Source organism: Carassius auratus, unplaced genomic scaffold (assembly GCF_003368295.1).
Source record: "Carassius auratus strain Wakin unplaced genomic scaffold, ASM336829v1 scaf_tig00214790, whole genome shotgun sequence".
NCBI classification, from domain to species: Eukaryota; Metazoa; Chordata; class Actinopteri; order Cypriniformes; family Cyprinidae; genus Carassius; species Carassius auratus.
Window position 1 is genome coordinate 406,882 of NW_020527805.1, and position 17,783 is coordinate 424,664.

Genomic DNA, 17,783 nt, shown 5'->3' on the forward strand with positions numbered 1-17,783 from the left:
GCTACCGCTCGCTCTCTTTGCTTGACAACACACTCACTGACGTCACTCACTTTACTTTCACTTTACTTTTTTTCCAAAGCGCTCGGGCACTTGCGGGAAAGGATGAAGCTGGTTGGTTAGTTCCTATCACATTACCCACGGTGCGCTCGCGGAATTCTGAAAAGTTGAGATGTTTTTAACTTGATGCGGTGCGGACGCGCCTGGATGCTGCCGTTATGAGCGCGCATACGCTTCGATTATGAGCGTGCATACCGTGCGCCTACAGTACATTGGAAATAACGAACTTTAGCGTGAAAAAGACGCAATATTTGAACGGCCCTTATCGTTACACGTTGCTTTATGACCAGGCGCATGCTATCACACACACACACATTCACTTGAACACATACAAACGCACTCACGCTAAATCACTCAGTCACTCACACACAAACGCTCTCTCTCTCACACACACACACACACTCACTCTCTCTCTCTCTCTCTCTCTCTCTCTCTCTCTCTCTCTCACACACACACACACACACAAACTCATTGTAATATGCACATTTCTTTTTTTCGCCGAGTGTATTTCTATATACAGTGTTAAAGGATTAGTTCACACAAAAAAGAAAATTTTCTAACCATTTACTCCTCCCAATGCCATCCAGGATATCCATGGCGTTTTTTCTTAAACTATGTATTTTAAGGAAAACATTTCAGGATGTTTTCTTCATATAATGGACTTCAGTGTCTACCAACTCAGTTGGTTGCTATTGTTTCCTCAAAAAACAAACAAAAAAATTCCAATAAGGGACTCGAGACTCGACTCGGACTCGAACTCTGGTAATGGGGACTCGACTTGGACTCGACTCGGACTCCTCTTTGGTGACTCGGACTTGGACTCGGACTCGAACACTGAGACTTGAGACTCGACTCGGACTCGACAGTTGGTGAATCGACTACAACACTGTGTGAAAGTTGTGAAATCTGGCACAGAGATAGAGGACGGTCTCAACATTAACCACCCTTTCAATACCACTACTGAGGTGAGACTCTTGAGCAAGGCACCGATCCCCCAACTGCTCCATGGGCATGTTCACAATGTGTGTGTGTGTGTGTGTTCATGTGTTTTGAAAGAGGCCAGGATTCCAGAAAAAAATTGCATATATCATGGTTTCCACAAAAATTTGAAGCAGCACAACTGTTTTCAACATTTATAATAATAATAAATGTTTCTTGAGCAGAAAATCAGCATAACAGAATGATTTCTGAAGGATCATCATGACACTGAAGACTGGAGTAACTATGCTGAAAATCCAGATTTGCATCACAGAAATGAATTACATTTTAAAATAAATGTAGAAAGAAAAGAACTATTTAAAATTGTTGAAATATTTTACTTTATTATTGTTTTTAGTATATATTTTTAAATCAAATAAATAAAGCTTTGGAGAGCATAAGAGACTTCAGAAACATGAAAAAATCTCAGAGGCCCCAAATGTCTGAAAATTTTGATAAATATCAATAAATATTTTATAAATATATAATAAACAAAAATAATTTTTTCATAGTGTTCGTAGTAAGAACCAGTGTAGAAAACCTGCAGCTCATTATTTTTAACATTGATCATTTGGTAAAAATGATTGTTTATTTGATGGGAAATAATGGCCTTTTTCAGAGAAATACATAAATATTGAGATTGAATATTGTCAAATGGCTGAAATAATATTTTTAGCTATATTTTTTAGTCATCTCTGTGAGACATGATTCATCAGCATGTTTTAATTTGCCAATCTGTAAAATGAAGATGCAGCAGGTCTTTCACACTTTCAGAGAGCCTATTGATTGTGTCTTTTTGCAACCTGTAGATATGTTTGTGTGTGTGTGTGTGTGTGTGTGTAACCTGGGGCTAAATACAGCAGTGACACAACTCTTCAAATCTCTTTAAATCATCATGTTATTTATGGGGTCTCACGACACACACACATCTCATCTCCGCTGATCCTCTTGGCTTCATCCTCATCAAGGTTACTTTTAAAGTAGAATTTGCATATAAATATTCAAAGACATTATTATGGTTTCAAGGAAAGTTTTTCAACATAAATAACTAAGTGTGTGTGTGTGTGTGTATCAGGCAGTGTCAGGCTGAGATCTCTTTCCTCCTCCTCTGCAGCTCTGTCATCTCTTGTTTTATCTCCTGACTGAACAATGCTCCTATTCTGCTATTCCCATCTTTCTCTGCGACGGCATGATCTGTGTTACTTGAGTTCACACAGATCTGTCCCAACAGCCTCTGTGTTTCATAGCAGAACGTAAAGTTCTAGTCCCATTAATTTTCAATATGGAGAAATGGATTTTAACAATAACTACCCGAGGTCATGTGCACGATACTGTAGAAGCCACAAGTCTGTGTGTTTTTTTGTGAATATGTCAATGTATTTTGTTGTATTGTTGTTAGTGTTGTTCAGTAATAGCAGTATCTTCTTGAGTTGTGCATTTCCACAGAAATCTCTCACGGCTGTTTTGCTGATAAATGCAGTGGTCATGTGATGGGTTCTGTAGATAGTGTTCTTGTGGCTCAGTGGTAGAGCATAGTGTTAGCAACGCAAAAGGTCATGGGTTCAGTTCCCAGAGATCCACATACTGCTAAAAAAAATGTTTAGCCTGAATGTACTGCAATTCGCTTTGGATAAAAGTGTCTGCTAAATGCATAAATGTAAATGTAGTCTGGACTGAGTCAGCAGTGACCAGCACTACTGTGAATCTAATACTGCCTCAGTGCGTGTCAGAGGGTGATCATCTTCAAGAAAATGTCCGACTTATATTTTAGCCTCAAATCAACTGAAGAAATTAAGAAATTAGAATGTGAGGCTTTTTAATTGGACTTTTAAAATTAAGCACGTTTTCTCAATTTTGAATGATTTTTTCCCTAAAAAACCCAAGGCCTGCCCCAGCAAATTGGTATGTTTTAACACAACATAATGGATTGATTCAATCAGTATCATATTCTGTATCATTTGAATACATGAAGGCCATACATATTGCATATTTAAACTTGTTTAACAAACATTAGAAATAAAAAATAAAGCATTAAAATAAGTGATTCACTTGTAATCGACCAGTCTCTGTCATCCTGTTTCCACCAAGAATTTGTTTCTCTTTGTTTATTTACTTATTTTTAAAGAATATAAGGGGCAAAATAATTTACCATGCTAATCAACATTATGCCACAGATTAAGCTTTTGAACTTGTATTGAACCCCAAAATATTCCTTTTATTTTCATAAATTGTTCTTATACTGGAAAAAAGGGTGTAGCAGTTACATTGGAAACATTTTTACTCCGAAATAATTCAATTTCACAAATAATGAAATACTGAAGAGTATTCATATTGTGAAACTGCAAGTAACACATAGAATTAAATATGAAAAAAAGTGAAACAAGACTAAAATAATAGTCTTGGCTTTTATTTCCAACTTCATCATTTTTATTATTTTAGTAGTTGGCATATGATTTCTGCACCTCCAGTGTCACAGTGAAAATATAATAACTGATGAAATTTCACACAGGTTTTCTCAAACACTCCTTGAGGGCATATAAATCTCTTTTTACAGTCTGGAGCGGATCTCCATCTAAGTGCTATTTTCAGCTGTGGTTCAGGAGACGGCGGATCCGTGTTTGGAAAAGCTGAGCTCACGCAGTGAGAGCTGTAATCAGAGCACACCTCAGACAGTCAGCGTGTTGATTCAGCAGCTCTGTGACTGACATTGAGGCCGTATCCTCAAGAAGCTGCTGGTGGTGCTTTATGGATGGGTCTGTGCAGACCGTAGGGAACATGATTACATGTCAGTGATTACAGTGTCATCGGAGATGCTCACAGGAAACTGATTCAGAGCTTTATGTAAACAGCAGCCTTGAATGCATTTGAGAAACGAACGACCTGACCCTGGAAATGGGATCCAGGAAATTGGGTCGGAATTTAATGTTTAGAGTGTGGAAGCGGGTCTGTTTCAAAACCTAGGGAGCATTTTAAGGCATCATAGATGAAGGTTGTTTCTTCTGAGATTACTTCTTCTGGCCAAATTGTAAATAATGAATAATGAAAATCATTGTAAAAGTGGTACATAAGACTCACAAAGTTCTTCACAACCACCACCCATCAAAAAATAAATTAAAATAAAATGAAATAAAAACTTGCAAAAATTGATTCAAATGTATTACTAATGTATAGTAGAAGGTACTTTGCAAAGTAATATTAATTTTAATAAATTAATAAAAAGTTATGATGATAAAATTAATAATAATAGTGTTATATTTTTAATAGTTGTTCTTCCATGTTTTGATTTTAACAGTAAGCCTCTGTTGTGCAGGTGTTTGTTTGTCCAGTTACATTGTCATTTAATTACATTTTAAAAGATTAATTAAATTGATATTGTTTTATGTCCTCATTTGCTTACTAACATTTTGATAATACATTTGTATGAAATCAAAACTATTAAAAATATTTTTGTTTAATTGACAAAGCTGAAATAAAATAAAATACATTATATTAAAAACGTATTATTACTTTTTTTTTACTTTATTTATCTGAAGTACAGTGGGGTTTAGCTTGAAGTATTATTTTACTAAAATAATATAGTAATAAATGAAAATAAAGCCAAATAGAATAAATGTAATAAAATGTAATGTAAAAAAAAAAGTAAAAATGACAAAAGTACATAACAAAATGCATGACAAAATTACTAAAACTTAAACTAAAAATAAATGAATAAATAAATAAAGGTTAATTTAAAATGAATAAATATTATAAAAGTATAAAAAAGTGATACTAAAATGATGCTGCTAAAATCTTAAGCTTAAAATGCTTTTGGGAAACACAGCCCTCAATAATTTGTTCATGAATCAGACATTCTCAGTGCAACCTGATTTGAGTTGTCTATTGGGTGTCCCGACTGAGCCTGAGTCGCTCCTGCTAACAACATCTCCCAACAGCCCCCTCATTTAGAGGCCCAATCCCGTCCAATCTAGTGAACGGGACACAAGGAGTTTTCCTAAAGAGATGTGGAATAGCTCCGGGGTCTCTGTGACTGACAGCTGGGGGAAAAGACTGATCACTGGGCTTTCTGCTGGTTTCATCAGTAGGTTCCTGCTGAATGTGATGTACCTGCACATGCTTCATTCTGTCAGCTAGAAAACCTACTGAAAAGGGCTAGTACAAACATATTTCAGATGGGATTTATGAAGCCTTCTGGCTTCTTTGGCAAATAATAATATAATGGACAGGTGCAGACAAAGCAGATGCATTCTGTTGACTTCCAGTTAAGCAACACAGCTCTTCATGCCAAGAGTGTAAGAGAAGCATTCATATTGCGTTGATTATTTGATAGCACTAATTTAACACCAGAGATAGCTGCCAACTGGATCGGAGTTTAATGGCCTTCCAGAAAATGACTGATAAATTGGGAGGCTGTAATTAGAAATGTTAGGACACTTCCAGAAAGTGTGTCAGCGAAGCAGGCTTTTTTCCACATTGATCCCTGGCTTTCGTTTGGATGGGGAAGACTATGAACATTAGTATCTTAAATTGCTGAAATCTTTGCTTCGTTCCTGTGCGTCATCCTACCTAAATCCGGGATATCTGTTCCTAAATCTTTCTCGCTCAGGTGTTCTGGAATTAGACTATATTGTTTTTCCTTTTAAAAAGTGTTTTGATATTGTTTGTTCACGACCTCTGAAACAGAGTTATTATCAAAACTAAAACCATAAAAAAAACATGTTCATCAGTATTAAAAATAAAAATAAAAAGATAATAATAATAAACCTACACTTGTTTTATTTCAGCTAGTTGTCAAGGCAGTATTTCTCATTTTTTTAAAGTGCTAAAATAAATTAAAACTAACTAATAACTAAACCAAAAAAACTACCAAAAACTGTCCAAAGGGTTGAAAAAGTTTTTTTTCATCACACTTATTACTAATTACAAATTTTGAATGGTAGTGTATCACAGTTTTTTTTTTAAAAATATTTAGAATGATATCTAAAGGATCATGGGATACTGAAGACAGGAGTAATGATGCTGAAAATTCAGCTGCGCATCACAGCAATAAATTTAATTCTAATATATATATTACTATAGAAAACAGTAACTTTAGCAATAATATTTCACAATATTACTTTTTTTTTGTGTGTATTTTTGATAAAATAAATGCAGCCTTAAACTTTTTTTTTAAAGTAAAAATCTTAGAATTGATTTGAAAACAGAAAATCTACCAATAAACTGTAATTCAGAACAATAAAAGTATATAAACTCTACTTTGATATGGGTTTTTATTCAGAGGTTTGTGTGTATTTTGATAATGAGCGGCTGATATGAAGTAACTGGAGTACTGTCAGTGTTTCAGTGTTTAACATGAGCTGCTGGTTTGAGGATGGGAGTGAAATTCTGGTGTAGATGTTATCTAGTACTGACTGACCCACATTTCCAGCACTGTTTACACCCTGCACAGATACTGTAACCTCATCTGACACAAACCATAGCGCTCCAGGCTACAGACTGCATAATTTACAGTAGTTAAACTACAGTCACGCTGAGCTTTTGAAAAAGTAGTCGTTCACTAAACTGTAAGTTACTAAAAGAAATAGCTTGCAGCGAAACAGGGGATATGTTTATTTATTTATTTAAAAATATAAACGGTACCTATTTATTTTTTAAGTAATTATTTGAAAATGACAAAGTATATTTCATTTATTTTTAAAAAGTACTTTTTTAAAATACTAAAAAGCGTCTATTTAAAAAAACTCTCAAATTTTATTTATTTATATGCTTATGTGTTTAATTATTTACATTTTCTGAGAAAACATAAGGTGTTGTAAATGGTTGCTTACTTGCTTTGGCTTTTTTTTTTGGTTTTCCATCCTGTTTTCCCTCCAATTCTTTTCAATTTTTTCCACTAAATTCTTCCATTATTCTGTGCACTAATATATAAATAATACAAATTATTGAACGGCAATTTTTACTTTGATAGATTTTAGTAAAACATCTAAATATATGAAGAAGGCACACAAAGACCTCTTTGAGTATTGAATATTCTGTGAGATTGTCGAACTAGTTTGGAATCAGTTCAAATTTGAGTTTCGATTTATTCACTGAAATGGATGGTTGTAACAAAAATGAAAAGCTTATGACATCTAACAAATGTTTTTTTTTACTGATAAATGATAAAATGCGAAACCATACTAATGACACGCTTTTTAGGAATCTTAAAAGGCCAAATGAAAAGTGCATTTAAATCATGATGTAAACATTACCCAAGATACCCCTGCTCTAGTGTGAAACGCTTCTCTCTCATTCCTCTGATGTGTTTGCGTTTTATCCGACTGCTGTGTATCAATGAACGTGTTAGGGATGAGTCAATATATGAGATGATGCTTTATGAAATATTACTCAGTTACTTTAGCAGATCTTGGGCTGATATTCCCTTTGATGTTTGTTTATGAGTGGAGCCGTAAACATGCAGATGTGATTTCTTTAATCTCACTTCTGTTTCCTCTCTACTCCACCCGTCAGATCTCTCTCTTTCTCTCTCCACTCCATCTCTCGTTCCTCGCTCTCCTCTACCTCTCCTCTTTCCTATCAACAGTTTGAGGGTTTCTGTCCTGTTCATTTCCTTTAATTATGATGCATTTATGCATTTTATCCAAAGCGACTTTAAAGTGCATTAAGGCTATACATTTTTTACCAATCATGTGTTCCCGGGGAATCTAACCCCCAACCTTGCGCTTGATAAAGCAATGCTCTACCAATTGAGCTACAGGAACACTGCTGTATCACTGCTGTCCTGTCCCTATTTGGATATCACAGCACTGGTTAGTTTTATTTAGAGCACTGTCAGCCTGTTGATTTAATGATAAATAAGGAAAAAAAATAAATTGGGTATAAATAATATGTAATTATTTAATCTTAATTAGTGACACTATAAAATGTGTGTGTGTGTATTTATTTATATATATATAAATATATAAATATATATATATATATATATATATATATATATATATATATATATATATATATATATATATATATATATATATATATATATATATATATATATATGTGTGTGTGTGTGTGTATGCTAAAATCATGCTAAAAATGCCATTATGTGTAAATGATACATAATAAAAAATTGAAATAATATGTAATAGTTCATAGCTCATTGTAATTTAATAAAATGTGTGCGTATATAATTTAATAATAATAAATATATGAATGTGTATTTATTTTTAAATATAATTATATTTTATACATATATATTGTTTAAAAAAAATTCAATAGTGCAACCATTAGTGCAATACCATAGCTTAAGTTTTTTTTTTATGTAAAATATAGTTTTGACTTTTGAATGTGTTTGTGACAGGTTCAGTGAGAATGCAATCTCCTTTTGTTTGGATGCTGTTCTTGAAGCTTGTTTATTGATCCTGCATTGTTCCAGAAGACTGCAGGGTTTGTGGATCTGGTCAATGGGAATCATGTATGCTTGTCTCTGGTCTGTATTAATGCCTCTAGCAGCTCTGTGTTGTCACACACACTCGCAGTTTGTCATCTCTGGTACTGCTGGGTGTGTATGTATTTGTGTGTGTGTGTGATGTGCTCTGATTCCTTACACGCTTTGAAGTTCATTGGAGCAGGACGACCCTCACCAATCCCAGCATGCTACAGGCCACAATACTTTACACACAGGGCTGATGGATCGCTATTGACTGTGTGTGTGTGTGTGTGTGTGTGTGTGTGTGTGATGCAGAATAATTCAACTATCCAGTTAGTCTGTTTTTTGCTCAACTAAATCAAACATTAGCTTGAGTCAGTTCAGTGTTGATTTCATTCAGTTAAATAGGAGCCAGTGGACCCTTTTCACATTATTATTACCAGTGTTGGGTATAGTTACTTTGGAAAGTAGTTAGTTAGGTTACAACGTTACCATCAATTAAAAGTAATCAGTTATGATACAGCGTTACCTATTCAGAAAAGTAACGCGTTAGAGTACTCATGCGTTACCAAAAATTAAAAGCCGTTTGCAGCGGCTTACACATGACAGACACAGCCCCCGGCCCCTTTAAATGCACCTAGAAGTCTGACTCCCGACAATGAATAACGTCAGTCATCCGACTAAATTAACACTGCAGGATAACAATAACAGGAAAGACAGTCAGCAATCGGCTATTCCACATGGCGTTTTATTTATTTATTATCACAGAACATATTATTAATCAAAATTCGCACCTAACGTTACCCAGCCCGGGTAGCCTAGGCTACTGTATATTATGAGCACCACAAGATAACTCCTGATTTTTCTTTAACTTTAAATAGGCTAATGCAGTTATCAAAGTACAAGTAAGCTTACTTGTAAACACAACCTTAAACAGGCTTGCAGATTTAAATCCATTTAGAAATGATGAACAACCAGCCAGCCAATGATCTAACAGAAATTAACAGCTGCTTGTCAAACAAAAATGATAACAAACCGAATTAAATCCTTCACTGCCACACAGGCAAATGACAAATCGCTTAATAGCCGAACTAATTATTATTAAAGTGTCACTCACAGTCACAAGCCTAAATTCGCTTTAACACAGTCCTCTTACATTTACTCTTCAAAGCAGTGATTAAAACGTAGCGTTAAATTTGAGGTAGAATTTTTGGCGGTCGACGGAAGCTTTTCACCAAAGCAGAGTGTGCATTTTACCGTTATGTTCTTTTCTTTGTCGTTGACAAATTGAAAATAATGTGCGTACTTCCATAAACCAAACGCTGTCCTCTCTGCTATCTTGCCGGGAGTTCGGAAAAAACAAAACAAAAAAAAGCCCACACACACACAGGGTCAGGCGCAGGGCACAGACGCATCACAGCCATTGACTTTACGATCACAGAGCTTCGGCTCCGCTGATACTGTACATCCGCAGGTGGCACAGTAGACCTAGGCCTACTGTCTGACAAAAGCAGGCTGCAGTCGGGATTTTCCTTTCCTTAAAATAACGGATTACTTTTAAAAAAAAAAATAACGAAGTTACTGATTACTTACGCACGAAACTAACGCGTTAAGTTACAAATTTCAGGAAAAAAGTAATTAGAGTACTCTAACGTTACCCACAACACTGATTATTACTACTACTTTTTTACTTTTTTTATAGTTGGGTCAACTTATATAGTGGTGAGCAGAAACTACAATATCTAATAATAATAAATTATAATAAACTATATTAATAAAACAAATATTAATATGAAAAATATAGAACATAAATTATTTGTTGTCTGAATTTTTGTTTATCTAAAAGTGGCTCAACTAAATCAAATATAAATCAAAAACAAAGCAGAATTACCTTGAAGCATCTTTCACTAAGAAATGGCTAGTAAAGTTCACAAATAATAAGAGCAATGGCAAATAATATATTGAATTAAATATTAAATACTAATACTGACATACTATTTTCTTGTAAAACTTATTTAGATTATCTGTTTTATTTACATCCTCTTTATTTATTTATTTTTTACATTATATGCCCATGAAAATTTATGGAAAGTTTGTTAAAAAAAACCGAATCACTTCAAAACAAAACTCTTAAATATCTTTCTAAGATTTTATGCCACTAACCCCACCAATACTGACAAATCCAGTGATTATGTCAGCCATTCAGACTGTGTGATGATTTTAGCCGGTGCTTTTTTGTGTACAAATGACTTTGTGTCAGTGAACGGACCGAGGGCTGACACTGGTAAGAAAATTAACCCATTCAGATCACAGTGAGGCATGAAATACTGTTAACTCTATGAATGTCCTTCAGTTATGTTAAATAATGAAGCTTAATTGAGGGTTAAATTAACGTCTGTCACACCGTGAGAGTGTCAGTCTGTGTCTGTGATGGAGACGGATGGCACTTATGCTTGCACAGACACTCTTAATGAGCTTCATCAGGGGCGTCGATTTCCAAAGCCCACTTTACCCCATGAACACCGTAGTGTTTTGATGTGAATATATTTCATGTCATTGATCTGTCGCAGTGGGGAAGAGTGAATGTGAAGGTCTTGGGGAGTGAAATTAACTTCTGTAGGCAGAACGATGTGGTGACGTTGTCATTTGATCTCTGACGGGGGTTTCGGAGACCACCTGTCAAAGACCCATGAATAATTAATGAAATCAACAATAATCAATATCCATTTTAATTACATGCAAACTTAAACGTTTGACTGACATATATAACATAGTTCAAACCAGAATGTTACAAAAGTAGAATTTCAGAAAAATTTTGTATTTTCACACAGAATTAAATGAACACATATCACAGACACATTGCGTTCTCTTTCATTTGTGCAGTTCATTCGAAATGGCACTGGTACGTTAAAAAAACCCAATCGATAACTAACCCTACTAAATGGTGACTTAAAATAGGGTGGAGGTTTCGGAGGAAAATCCTCTTGAAGCTGGTTTCCTCCGCTATCCCATGTGCGAGCTCTGAAGTAAGCTTGTCAAAGTCTGTGGTAGTAAGCATGGGGAGTTTAATGCCATTCAGTTAAGGTCTTTGAGTGTCACTCAATGTGCCATTTCAGAGTTTGCCTGAATTGAACCTTTCCCTTCTGCAAAATTTACTTGAGTCCATGCACAGTCTGTAGGACTGTTTCAGTTCTTTCTGGACCATGTCAAGCTCCCCTTTAATGTTGCAGAATTGCTGAGTCAGGGTTAGGACTTCAGCTCTGGCTGCGTGCAGATGGCCTTCTGAGGCCTTTGCTGTAGTGTCTCTCTCATTGAGTTCCACATACGCTGTTTTTAACAGTGATTTTATGTGTAACAGTTCTCTTTCCAAGTCCTGTCTGGTGGCTTTTTCAAACTGCTCTCAGTGTCTAGCAGTTGTAAGAGCCTCCTGAAGACTGGTGATTTCCTTCTGTTGCGTGTGTCTAGTCTTCTGTGGTCTTCTATGGCCTATAGCATAAAGAATGGTAACTGTACCTTATATAGTAGGCCTCGTGCTGAGAAGTATGGGTATAGCAGAGACAGGAATTAGGGCTAACCTGTAAGGCTCATTAAGGATACAACAGCTGCTAGAGCTGCTATAATCCTATACCAAGAGGGAAGATGGTGATGGTCAAACAACTAAAATAAGGTAAGAGTAAAATTAAAAGGTCCTAATGGCTGTAGGAAACTAAAAGGTAAATAAATAAATTGATTTGATTAAATCTCAGATTGAGAACTAAACAATGGTACATTAATGAAAATAAAATCACAGGGAGGCAGGATAAAGTAAAAAATAACACAAATAAAACCAAAGTGTGAAGGGAGGGACCGACTTAATTAAATCCAAAGAGAAGATGATAGCACAAACAGGAAGTGAAACTAGGAGTGAGAAAGAGAGAGAGGAGTGGTTCAAACGTTACACTTTACACTCACAGTTAGTCAGATGCTAACAGCTTACAGTTGAGATAAAGATCTGTGAGGTGTGTGCTGTGATCAGATTGAACCGGAAAAGGCTGCTCTCCAGCCCCGGGGTCAGACACTGTTAAGAGACTGATGCAAGCTTACAACACGCACAAGTGGAGCAGAACTTACGCTCCTGTAAACATGCATGGGAACTCATGCGCAGTCATGTTTATTGGGTGAGGGGGTCTGTGACTTTGTCAATCTAATGAATAATTGATTTGTTAAATCTAATGAAACATGGTGTGTCTGATTAGTCCAGACTCAACGTTGTTCCTTTAATGATTTTTTTCTTTCTTGCTTGCTTTCACAAAAAAATGCCTGCACTCTTTTCTTTCTGGCTGGCTCTCTGTCATGCTGAGATGGATTAAGCAAGGTTGTGATATAATGGAGATGCAGTGGATAAATGCCTTTTTCATGTGCGTCCTTGACCGCTGACCTTGACCTTTGACACAGACCAGCGCTGATGTCGGGTTAAACACACATTCATTCTTTTCTTTGTCTGAGATCAGGGCAGTATGGGGGTTGGTGTGTGTGTGTGTGTGTGTTCAGTGACATATACACCAATATTCTGATTATTGTGAATGACAGCATTGAGTGAAATGTTACAATGTGTTCTCTTCAGTCCCATTTACATGCTATTTGCCATTTTCTTGATTATTCGTACAGAAGGTCTGTTCATTTCTGCTGTTTTTTTTTTTTTTTTTTTTGTCCTACAACCTGTTTTCACTTTGTCAGAAATGTCTACAACATCTAGTTTCTGGTGTTTATGATCAATCTGAAACAATAAAACAAGTTTTATGATCAATAAATCATGATCATAAAGCTGTAAGCATCAACTCCAAAAGTTCTGCCATGTTTTGAAACTCATGCATGCAACACTACACTCTAAAAAAGGTGCTAAATAGCAATAAAAGTGGTTCCCCTCAATCATCCTAAAGAACCACTGAAGAACCAATTTTTGTGTGTAGCACATGACCTCTGTAGTCCGAGTGAAGATATGGCTACTGTTATTATGTACATAAACACAGTTTTGTGTTCCAACTTAATCACAGTAAATGCCATAGTATTACAAGGCTGCGTGTAAATGTGGACGTGAGTTCCTGTCCTGTGCAGGTGTGGATCAAAAGAGCAGTGGATGAAAGACCTGATTGAAGATTGTGTGTTTTAATGAAGGATTGTGTGATGTTTTTCATATGTAGATGTTTTCATCTGTTATTCATTGAGTTGCTTTAGTATTTGACGTGTTTATTTATTCAGATAATGAGCATTTTCAGTGTTTCGGTGCTCTTTTGCATATATGAGTTGATATATTTTACACAAATATATCAACTCATGTTATATATATATATATATGTAGTGCAATATGTTAATTATTTAATTTGGTGTGTTTTTATATTATTATTAACACACACACACACACACACACTCAAATAAACCTGCCAAAATACAATCTCTCATGATTTTTAATTCGTTTTATTTAGGAGTTATTTTTATAAGATTTTATTTCTCGTGTTTTCATGAGATTCACGCATTTTGAGGAGCGTGTTTGTGTTGGTAGCATGTATTGGCATGTTTTTGGCCATCGTTGCATCATGCCTACATTTTAATCCCATGTGTGTTTTTCCAGAGCTGCCAGAGAACTGGACAGACACGCGGGAGACGCTGCTGGAGGGAATGGTCTTTCAGCTGAAGTATCTGGGCATGACGCTGGTGGAGGAACCCAAAGGAGAAGAGCTCTCAGCCGCTGCTGTCAAGAGAATCGTTGCCACAGTAAGACAAACCTACACCATCACCACCAGCCAATCAGAGACTGAAATGAATGACAGGGCAAAGGTCATGTGCCTTTTTAAAATGTAGTTATTCTATTTTCTTCTGAGATGTAAAATGTGCTTTATTGATCCAGGAGTTACAGTTTCTGTCATCTTAACCAGACTACCATACACTCAAAGATGCCATTGAAGAGCCATTTGAGTTTCCTTTCAGTGAACAGCTCTTAAACCGTTTTTCTTTGTGTGAAGAACATTTTAATCCTGTATAGAACCTTTTTCCACTATAAAAACCATGTTGTGCAAGTGGAAGGCTCCATGGCTTTGAAAGGTTCTTCATGGAAACTTTATTCTTAAGATTGTAAGAGAAAAATGCAAAAAAAAAAAAAAAAAGTATATTGAGTTTGACACCTTTAAGTAACATGCACTGCTCTGTTGTGTCTCCTATGCTTTGCAAGAGGAGTTAGTATGTGTGTGTGTGTGTGTGTTTGTCAGGGTTTCTGGGTGTGGTTCTTTGTGGTTAAACAAGCTAGATCCTGTCATGATATAATGTTGTTTTGAGTTTATTTAACACTCCAGATTGTTGCAATTCAGCAGTAGAAATCAATTGCATGATGAACTATGTCAGCCTGTGTGTGACACATTTCAAGTGTGTTTAAGAGCCACTCAAAGCCAGATGTGGAATTTTCCTACTTGATAACTCTCAGTTTTGTTTGCGCTTTTATAATATTTAATATTTATATTTTGCTTTAACATTTTAAGATTAGAAATGTTGAAACATTTCTAATAATTAACTGATGTTTTTTTCCATCTAATATTTATATTTATTTATTTTTATTAAATAAAAATAAGCCATTTTAATATATTTTGTTTTATATTTATTTTAGATATATTAAAGCATGCTGCTTATTGCAGAAGATGCTGAAAAAAAACAATAAGCTCTTTGGTTGGCTCTGATGGCTTCAGTAGGAGCTGCTTGATGAAGCCATTCTCTCTCTCTCTCTCTCTCTCTCTCTCCCTCTCTCTCCCTCTCTCTCTCTCTCTCAGGCTAAAGCTGGTGGGAAGAAGCTTCAGAAGGTGACGCTGAAGGTTTCTCCTCGAGGAATTGTTCTCTATGACAGTGTATCAAACCAGCTAATAGAGAATGTGTCCATATACAGGTGAGTCACTTGGCGGTTATATGTTAATATATTTAAAACATTTTATCAATGCAATTTGTAATTTATATTATATATTAGTATGTTTATTTCAATTTAAATGTGAACAAATGGATATTTTCAAGCAACAACTGTCCAGTTGCAGCCAGTTACAGTATTGTCTTAAAAGCAGATCTAGTTCTCAGTAAGAACTGGTTTTCGATAGTTTACCCCATCTCTCTTCCAACAAAAAAGAAAGTAGTTCTTGTTAGCCCAAAAATCCTGCCATCCATCATTTAACGCGGTGCGACCTGAAGATTGCTGTGTTCATACAGACAGAGGGAGAGCGAGGTGTTTGTCAGGATCCTCTATCGATCTGTTGTAGTGTCTCTGAGGCTCAGACAGACACTCTCTGACCCTCACCTATTATTGGAAGCTCGCACACGCTCAGTGCGCTCCGACGCTGTCTGTGGTGTGTGTAATGAATAAACATGAGCGAAGGGTCGTCCCCGGCCGGTCTCTCCACACCAATTACACCAGCAGGCTAGTTCTAATGAAAACATGTTCAGGTTTCAATTCACCATAAAATCAAAAAGAAAAAGTATGAAAATATATTCCGAAAATGAAAATGAAGAAGCCATAAAATGTAGATCAATGAAAAAAAAATTGCACTGTGATATTATTTAATGACAAATAAGCAAAATTACTCTCAAATTCTAATGTAATGTTTGCAGACAAAATTAAATACAATTCTATGTTAATGTAATAATCTCATGTAATAACCAATCAGTATATTATAATGATTTCTGAAGATCATGTGACACTGAAGACTGGAGTAATGATGCTTGAATGAAAATTCAGCCTTGATCAGAGAAATATATTACAGTTTAAAAGATATATTCAAATGGAAAACAGTTATATAAAATTCTAATAATAATTCACAATATTACTGTTTTACTATATTTTCAATAAAGCAAATACAGCCTTTTTCACATGTAAATTTTTTTTTATACAAAATCTTAATTATTCCAAACTTTTGACCAGCAGTGTATTATAGAGTATTTTTTTTCAGATTAGGATAAACTACTCTTGTCCTCATCAGACAGAAGTGTGTGTGAGGCAGTGAAAGCTTTCATAAGTGTGTGTAAGAACAGTATGTGTGTGAATTTTTAGATGCGAGACAGGACAGATGGCGGTCATCCATCATTAGTCCCGCCCCTGCTGCTGTGGGGCCTCTGACTGGCTGAGCCAGCTGTCACTCAGGGCTGAGGGGAGAGATCAGCACTGGAGGAGTTCATGAGTTTACTGCACATTACAGTGATGTCAACAGGATGCCAGATAGACCAGCTCTCACATGCGTCTCTCTGTGTGTGTGTGTGTGTGTGTGTGTGTGTGTTATGGTTTGGTGGGTCATATTCCTGTCAAAGTGTTCAACATGGAGGAGTCTCCACTGCTTGTACACGTTTTGTTTTTATAAATCTCAGAGGAGGTGATGTGATGGTCTGTTATATTGGAGTGTGTATGGAAGTGATTTAGCTCTGGATAATGGACAGTGGGTGTGTTTAGCTGGATTGAGACCAATCTAAGACCATCTGGGATTATTTCCCCATTTAATTTAAACTGGGAGATGAACAGAAAGTTTTAGGATTTAGGTCACTGACCAAATGGAAGGAGAAATGTGTTATTGATAATGTGAACTGCTTCACTTCCAGTTCATGCTTTGATGAAGCTTAAGGTGCTCTTTGAAACATCTCAGATCATGCTGAAGAACATGATCAGGAGGTGTTTTTCAAGTGCTACTGTCATTACAGCAAAAAAAAAAAAAAAAAAAAATATATATATATATATATTTTCACTGATTATGTTGATAATTAACAATTGTATTTTCACTAGCGGTCTCAGATATTTGAAACCAACTAAGGTATCGTAAAAAGGTTTAAAAGTTCATTATCATGTTTTGGGACAGAAATCTTTTTTTGTGTGTGTGTATTTCTCACCAAGTTTGCATTTATTTGACCAAAATATGGTAAAAGCAATAATATTGTGAAATAATATTAACTTTTTAAAATAACTGTTTTCTGTTTTAATATTATATTTTATTTTAAAATTGTTTTCTGTGTTGAAAATTTATTATTTTAATATATTTAAAAATGTAATTTATTCCTGTGATGCAAAGCTAATTTTCAGCATCATTACTCCAGTATTTATTTTATTGACTTGAGTTTTAGAGTACAAAAGAATAACTGCACAGGAACTATTAATTGTACTTTTACGTAGGTTGTCTTTAGATTGATTTTGTTTATATGTTGTTTGTTGTCTGTAGGATATCATACTGCACAGCTGATAAGATGCATGATAAAGTGTTTGCCTACATCGCTCAGAGTCAATGCAATGAAACGCTGGAGTGTCACGCGTACCTCTGCACCAAGAGGAAAGTGG

At 35.4% G+C, this 17,783-nt stretch overlaps 1 protein-coding gene across 6 annotated transcripts in view; it reads left to right on the forward strand.

Moving 5' to 3' along the window:
• LOC113092956 (low density lipoprotein receptor adapter protein 1-B-like) overlaps window positions 1-17,783 on the forward strand; it is a 42,783-nt gene that overhangs the window by 13,274 nt on the left and 11,726 nt on the right. For all 6 annotated transcript variants that reach the window (XM_026258756.1, XM_026258757.1, XM_026258754.1 and 3 more), the window contains exons 2-4: window positions 14,070-14,212; window positions 15,256-15,368; window positions 17,668-17,782. In XM_026258756.1, coding sequence (XP_026114541.1) covers window positions 14,070-14,212; window positions 15,256-15,368; window positions 17,668-17,782 — 371 coding nt within the window. The remainder of the gene's footprint in view (window positions 1-14,069; window positions 14,213-15,255; window positions 15,369-17,667; window position 17,783) is intronic.